Source organism: Chinchilla lanigera, unplaced genomic scaffold, assembly GCF_000276665.1.
Source record: "Chinchilla lanigera isolate Chin_1 unplaced genomic scaffold, ChiLan1.0 scaffold00082, whole genome shotgun sequence".
NCBI classification, from domain to species: Eukaryota; Metazoa; Chordata; class Mammalia; order Rodentia; family Chinchillidae; genus Chinchilla; species Chinchilla lanigera.
In genome coordinates, this window is record NW_004955483.1 from 367,964 (window position 1) to 375,291 (window position 7,328).

Consider the following 7,328-nt stretch of genomic DNA (forward strand, 5'->3'; position numbering starts at 1 on the left):
GGGTGATGAGACTTTGGATCATTTTTACTTTTAAAATAAACTTTCCACCTGTAATACCAGTACTTAGGAGGCTGAGGCAGGAGGATCATTGCAAGTTTGAGACCAGCCTGGGCTACAAAGTGAGCTCAAAGCCAGCCTGAACTGCATCGTGAGACTCTGTCTCAAAAAGACAAAAAATAAAATAAAATGAACTTTTATCTGTGTTATGGTTGATACATTGTGTCAACTTGGGGAGTCTAGAGGCTTGGCTAATTGACTCAGCAGGAAGCCAGGGTGCTTACTTTGTATACATCCTGAGCCTGTGGAAGAGGAGGGCATGGAGATTATGTGAGAGCTACATGCCCGTTAGGTGGGGTAGCCTGTTTACAATGTAAGGGAGGGAAAGAGGCTGCTTGCCGCTGTTCCTCCCCTTTGCTCTGGCTGCTTTGCTGTTCGGCTGCCATTTCCCCCCTTTGCTCTTGTTGCTTTGCTACCTTCTGCCTCGGAGCCAGCCAAGTATGGACTAAAACCTCCACAAACTGTAAGCTAAATAAACCTTTCCTTCCTTCATTCTGGGTGTTGGGTATTTTGCCTCAGCAAAGAGAGAAAAGTAACCAAGACAATCTGTTTTATGGAAAATGAGTGCTTTTCCTTTTAAAAAATCAAATGAGAGGAAGAGTACATGTATATGTAGCTGCAGATGGCCTGTTAGAGACTGTACTCTGAGGGCGGAGATTGGAGGCGCTACCAGGCCATCTGGACCCCCAGGATGATGCACTGAGATGCACTGAGAGATGGCAGAGAGGAACCACTGGTGACTGGGGAGAGGAAACATTAGTTTTCTCTTCCTTGCAATGTCTGGACTCATTCACCTCACAGAGACTGCTAAACAGGCAACTACTGTAGTCAGCTCTAGGCAGAGTGACATGAAGTCAGCTATGCTCATAGTGGCATCTGCACTTTTAGTCTCATGTTTAGTGGTAGAGTAGAAGGGTTTTATTCTTGGTTTTTAAAAAAATCAAACATCAGCAAACACCACAGTTATTTGTGGCAGTGAAAGAGGCCTTTCTGATGCTCCTGAAATCATAGCATCACTGACATTGCCTCAAGTGAGCAAAACAGACCTTGACAAGGCAACATTTCCTGTCTTTTTGGGCAAATTTGAAAAAAGCCAGAATGGCGGGTGCAGTTCTGACACCTGGTGCCACCTGGGTTGGGAGCCTCTGGCCAGTTTTTAGCGCCATCAGATAAGTGCTCCCTAGGACGGTAGTGCAGAGACTGGAAGGGGCAGGCAGAGAATGTGGAATTCCCTAAGAACCTACCCCTGGTCAGTACTGTGCGGCTGGCCATTTCTTTGACGATCACAGAAAAAAGGAAGCTCTCTCTGGAGAGCTGATTAGCTTGTGAGAACTTTTTCTAATTCAAGTGGAATTCCTGTGGTAGCTGTCTATTCTGGGTGAGGTTTTACAGATACATTTTAGGCACTACATTCTACCATAAGCCAACGTTTTTTTTTTTTTTTTTTTTTTTTTTTTTTGGGTTTTTCTCCGGTACCGGGAACCGAACTCACGACCTTGCGCTTGCCAGGCAGGCGCTTTGCCGGTGAGCTAAATCCCCAGCCCCAAGCCAACGTTTATTGAATGTTTTTTATAGAAGAATGTTTGGATGCTATTTTGTTGTTGTTTTTGTTTGTTGGTTTCTAATTTCTTCCCCTCCCCTCACCTAATGCTAGGAATTGAATCCAGGGCCTTTGCACAAAGCTACATCCCCTTTCTTTCTTTTTTATTTATTTATTTTTGATTTTTTTTTTTTTCTGGTACGGGGAATCGAACTCACGACCTTACACTTGCCAGGCAGGCGCTGTGCCACTAAGCTAGATCCCCAGCCCATTCCCCTTTCTTTCCCATTGCTTTCATTTTACAGCTTTGCTAAGTTGTAAAATTACCCAGGCTAGGCTCAAAATCACAATCCTCCCACCTCAGCCTCCCAGAATGCTGGGATTACAGATGCGTGTCACCTTGCCAGGCTAAATAAACATCAGTAGGTACTTTGTTTACTATAAAGTGCTTGTTTGTTTTTGTGATACTGGGGATGGAAGCCAGGACTTCCAGGATGTTAAGCAAGCTCTCCCCACTACCACCACAAGCTACACCTCCAGCTCCAATGGGGACAGAGAAGTAACTTCTTATCCTAAAGTTCAGTTACATTTTTCTATTAATCCCTTCCCAGAGCAAAAGCTCTGTGGTCTCCTGGCAGATTCACTTTTAAATAATCTAGTCATACTTCCATGGAACTATGATGAAGCAGATATTATTACATGGGTATTTACTCCCAAGCCAGAATAAAGATATAAACTAAGTGGGGTCTGGAAGAGATGAGATGGGTCATGGAATACAGTGTATGGTAGCCACATTGAGTTTACACTGCAATGAATACATAGACCTGCCTGATACTCAGAATTCCCACCTAAGAAAAAAAGTTTGGTTCTCTCTTTGTTGTGGTCCTGGATGAGGGTCACAAGGAGACTGAACCTTTAGAAAAGTTGGTCTTTAGATTAATCATGAGTGAGCTGGGTGTGGCGGCACATGCTGTAGTCCCAGCACTTGGGAGGCTGAGGCAGGAGGATTGCTGTGAGTTCGAGACCATCTTGGGCTACAAAGTGAGCTCAAGGCCAGCCTGAACTGCATAGAGAGACCCTGTCTCGAAAAGACAAAAAAAAAAAAAAATTAATCAGGAGTGTTATGATTTATATCTAGATGACTCCCCAAGCCCCTTGTACTCATAAGTAGGCCTTTGGAGGAATGATTGGATCATAGATGAGTGATATTCATCATTGGATTAGTTTACTGATAGGTTTATAGCTAAATGTGATGTTGAGAGGTGAAATCTGATTGGAGGAGGTGGGTTACTAGGGGCGTGGCCTGGAAAGGTCTAGCTTCTTCCTTCTTCCCTTGATCACTGTCTGCTCCCTGCTGCCATGCCCTGAGCTCTTTCTCCTCTGCCATTCCATCCTGCTTCAGAGACAGCCAACTACGGATGACACCTCTACAAAGTGTAAGCCAAAGTAAACCTTTTCTCCTTTAACCTGTGGGTCCTATGTCCCAGCAATGAAGAAGGTGACTAAGACAATGGGAACTACAATGTAGTGTGATAATGGGATAATCTTCCCACCAATACATGAACTTCCAGAAACTCAGGTTCTCTCCATTTGGGCTACCAGGGTGAGTGAAATGCGTTCATGTCCATCTCTGTTAGGGTGACTATTCCTGATCTTCTGTTGGGGCAACCAGAACAAAGAAAATGGACATGTCACCAAACTCCCAGGACCTCCCTTCTAGCAGGAATTTAGTTTCCCCCTTTGGAGCAAAGGTTTACAAAGTCCTCTTTTTCTCCTTTCCCTTTTCTTCTTTCTTCTCCTTCTCCTTTTTTACAAACAACCAACAAAGATCTCCTGGAAGAGTGCTGTTCATTCGAAAAGGCAGCTTTTTTCTCCACTGGGAGGGGCCAGTTGTCTTTATAGAAGTAGAAATGGAATCACCACCCAGACAGAGACTGAGGGTAGGAAGCCACAGGCACTGTGGCCTTTCTACGTCTTCTGTGCCGTCTGGCCGGGTGAGGCGCCGTGTCTTGGGACAGGCACTGCTTAGCCAGCTGCAGTCCCGGGCCAGGCTCTTTCCTGCGCTCTGCTTTGTTTTGGTCTCATTGGGGTTCAGGAAGGAAAGTTCAGAGGCACTTAAAGGCAAGAGGACAGTTTTGTTTATTAGAAGAAGACCATGGAGAACATCCATTCTGGGAGCTGGAAAAATGCAGTGGAGCTGGAAGGCATGAGCCTGGGCACATGTGCAATTCCTTGGCAGAACAGTCTGGGTGTTCACAGGAAAGTGCTTCGGGACAAATGCAAAGCGGCAAAAACGATCCAGTTGTGCTGAGCACAAGGGGGCTGCACTGGGGGACCCCCAAGGAGCGGCACAGAAAAGTGAGGTGGGAAGCCAGTGAATGGGGGCACTGTGTGGAAATGAGGGTGAGGCAGGTGAAGCTAATGGAAGGGGTGCATGAGAGGTTTGGATGTTGGGTCCAGGGTAGAGGGGGCATGAGTTTGAGACAAAGACAGATGATGAGGTGATATCATGGCAGGAAGCTAGATCAGAAAAATCCCACAGTGTGTGTTGGATTGAGCTCCAGGCGAAGAAGAGACAGGAAGTTCTAGCCAGAGAGCAGGCCTGGGGCCTGGGTGTGCACACAACCTGCTAGTTTCAGCCACGATTCTCTCCTCCGTCACTCAGTCTCCAGCCCTGCTCATCTCAGCTTTCTATTCACTCCTTCAGCTCTGCAGCAGTCTGGCCAATCTCTGTCCTACAGGACTTGGCTTAGAAAACCCGAGACACAGGCCCTCAAAGCTCTACAGTCAGGCTAGGTGCACAAACTCGATCTGTGCTCACCTCATTCACCTCCATCATGATGTCTCCTCTAGGTTCCTTTATGGGATCTTAACATAAGATCTTCCTCTCCTGGCACCTTTTGGGCTTCCTGCATGTTTAAAACTATTGTTCCACTACCCCTATTCTATATACCAAGCCTTTTCTGCCACAGCCCCTGCCAACCTGAGCCCATCTCTATCCCTCAGCTGCCCCTTGAGCTTATTCCAGGTTCTTCCCTGTAGGTTCTGGTCTTAAGGGATAAGAGAGTGCTGGAAGCAGCTTAGGAGTCATCTCTCCATCCCCCAAATATTGGTTCAGAAGCAGATTAGGAAGGTCCTACTCCCTGCTCTCTAGCAATGGTGGCACCACCTTCCCGAGAGAGTTAAGCAAGACCCACCAGGAGAAACAGGGGTGAGGGAAGCTGGCAGCTGAAGCCTTAAGAGATAATGGAGGAGAAGATGAAGAAGACAGGTGGGATGTTCCTTAAGGAACCCTTTGGATGAGTTTAGAATGGAGAGTGTCTGCATCCCCAGAGGCAGGCTCCTCCCCCATGGGGGACAATGGGATGTCCTTAGAGAGGGCCTGAGCACCAGCAGTGACTGTGATCTCCTCAGGCCCATCAGCAACTGAGCAGATGGTCAAGGGCTTTTTACCACAGGACCAGAGGCAAAAGAAGGGCCTGAGGGGGCCAGAGAAAGAGACACTGGGGAAAGTATAGATATGGGAGCCATTAGTCATGTTGTAGAAGGAGATGTCTCCTGAGTCATAGTCCAGGAAAATACCAACACGACGAGGAGATCCCGCTAACGGGAGAGGGGTCCGCAGTGGGGTGAGAGCCCAGTACCCATTTCCATACAACTCTACAGCCCAGAACCCATTCTCAGGAGTCAGGGGGTCAAACCCTTTCTTTATCACATTCTCCCTGCACACCCCAACTGCCCAGTCAGTCCTGTCTCCCACCTCTACCTCCCAGTAGTGTTTTCCAGAGGTGAAGGCCTCCCGGCCTAACACACAAGGCCAAGAGTCAAATCTCTCCGCTTTTTCAGGTAGTTTCTGACGTGAGTCTTCCAGGCGAACAGATTTTGAATCCTCATACAGAAAGAGGTGGGGGTGGGCAGTGTCTGGATCCAGAGTCACATTCACTGGAGATGGACACAGACAGTGATCATCCTGAGTGCTGGAGGCTACAGGACCTGTCTTTCCTTTTGCATAGAGCAGCAATCTAAGAGCAGACACAGCCCCCCTGGGAAGAGCAGCCTGGCCTCTCCGCAGTCTTCAATCCCTGCAGCTCCTCATCAGCAGCCACAGTGATATAGAAGCTGCCAGTCCCTAATGGGACTATGACAGGTGGGGCTCATGTCCTAGCCATCTCCCCAGGTCTCTCTAGGTGCCTCCAGGGGAGAGTCGAGTCCTACACTCCTCACTAAAGTGCATTAGTGTTTCGGTGCCAAGCCTTGCAGGACTGTGACACCAGGGTGGGAGTGGAAGGGGGGGGCGGGAGTGGAAAGCCTGCAGAGGCCTTGGAAGTTCAGAGCTACTGACCTGCATGCAAAGAAGCTTTTTTTGATTCTGCAATGGAAGAGACAGAATGTCAGAGACAGGTTATAAAATAAGACAGAAAACCTTGTGGATGAAATAATGACATGATAGAACTTACTGAGTTCTTCCAGGAGTTTCTCTGGAAAACAAACAAAATTATCTCAGTGTCTTTTTATAATGGACCCGAGGGAGGGGATGAGACTGCAGTGGGAAACACATAAACGAGGAACTGTTTAGTTCATGACCACCTGATTACTGAAACCAGGAAATCAAGAACAGGATTTGTTTTGTTTTCTAAGAAATATTCAGGAAGTTCCTCCTGGCTGGGGATGGGGTGGGGATTAGAGCTTTCGCAATAGGATTGTTACTGAGAACTTGAGTTAGAAGCGGGCGTAGGGTTTGAGGGTGCACAGTAAGTAAATCCCAGGTCTAAAGCGCTTTACCTCTGCCTGTGCCCTAAATCTCTTCTCCATATGTGGCATCTGATTTCAGAAGCCCCATTGCTTCCTTCTAACAGTCAGAACTCTAGAACCAAAGATCTTCCTGCTGGAAGGCACGTTAATGGGCACGGATCCAACCTCCCCGGCACTTCTGACAGGTGCCCTTGTGCATGCTGTGACTTACCTTTGGAGCTGAATTCACTCTTCTTCTCTCTGAATCTGTCCTTGTATAGTCTCCAAATGAAGACTATGGACCCAATGGTGAGAAGTCCTAAGACGATTAGGATCACAGCCACAGCCACCTGCCAGGGGGTCAGCCTTGGGACGATGGGAGCTAAAACAAAGTCCCCATGAAGGACATGGGTTGGTAAACTCAGAGCAAGCCCAGCTTCACTCCTGATGACCAGGGAGGTGGAAGGGGAATCATCCGGGCAACGTCCATCCCTCCCATGGCAGAAAAATCATCCCTCCAACACCAAGAAAGTTTTTAAGAACTATTTGACCTTGGTAAAGAGCAGAGAAAGAGAAAAGTAAAGAGTTGTTTGGAAATGGTACATATAAAATAAAGGATGTAAAGGACAAAGTCATGTTATCCCTTCTTAATGATCAGTGCAGAATGGGAGCCCAGGGGATGTGGGAGATAATTAAGGAAGAGGAAACATCACCTCTGTGTAATAGAAAGGGACTTGCTGACTCAAAAATAGGGACAAGTTCTTGTCTAAACCACAGGCCACATCTAAGAAAAGAGAGGATCATGGACACCTAGACTCAGCTCTACATGGGATAAGGAGGCCAGAATAATAATTCAGTCTTCTTGCTTATTCAGAGAGAGAAGAACCTAGACCAAGAAGGTCCTCAATGCAGAGCTTCTCTACTTCACATATAAATTTCTATGAGCGCTAGATAGAGCTTTTAGTTTATGCCTTGAGAATATACATACATGTATATATAT

General features: G+C 47.0%; 1 protein-coding gene across 1 annotated transcript in view; it reads right to left on the reverse strand.

Annotated features, from left to right (window-relative positions):
- Positions 1-3,730: 3,730 nt before the first annotated feature.
- Positions 3,731-7,328, reverse strand: part of LOC102011869 (butyrophilin subfamily 1 member A1-like) — a 7,068-nt gene continuing 3,470 nt past the window's right edge. The window contains exons 2-5 of the mRNA XM_013503804.1: positions 6,561-6,710; positions 6,055-6,075; positions 5,940-5,966; positions 3,731-5,539 (exon numbers count right to left, since the gene is read on the reverse strand). Coding sequence (XP_013359258.1) covers positions 4,881-5,539; positions 5,940-5,966; positions 6,055-6,075; positions 6,561-6,710 — 857 coding nt within the window. The 3' untranslated portion in view covers positions 3,731-4,880. The remainder of the gene's footprint in view (positions 5,540-5,939; positions 5,967-6,054; positions 6,076-6,560; positions 6,711-7,328) is intronic.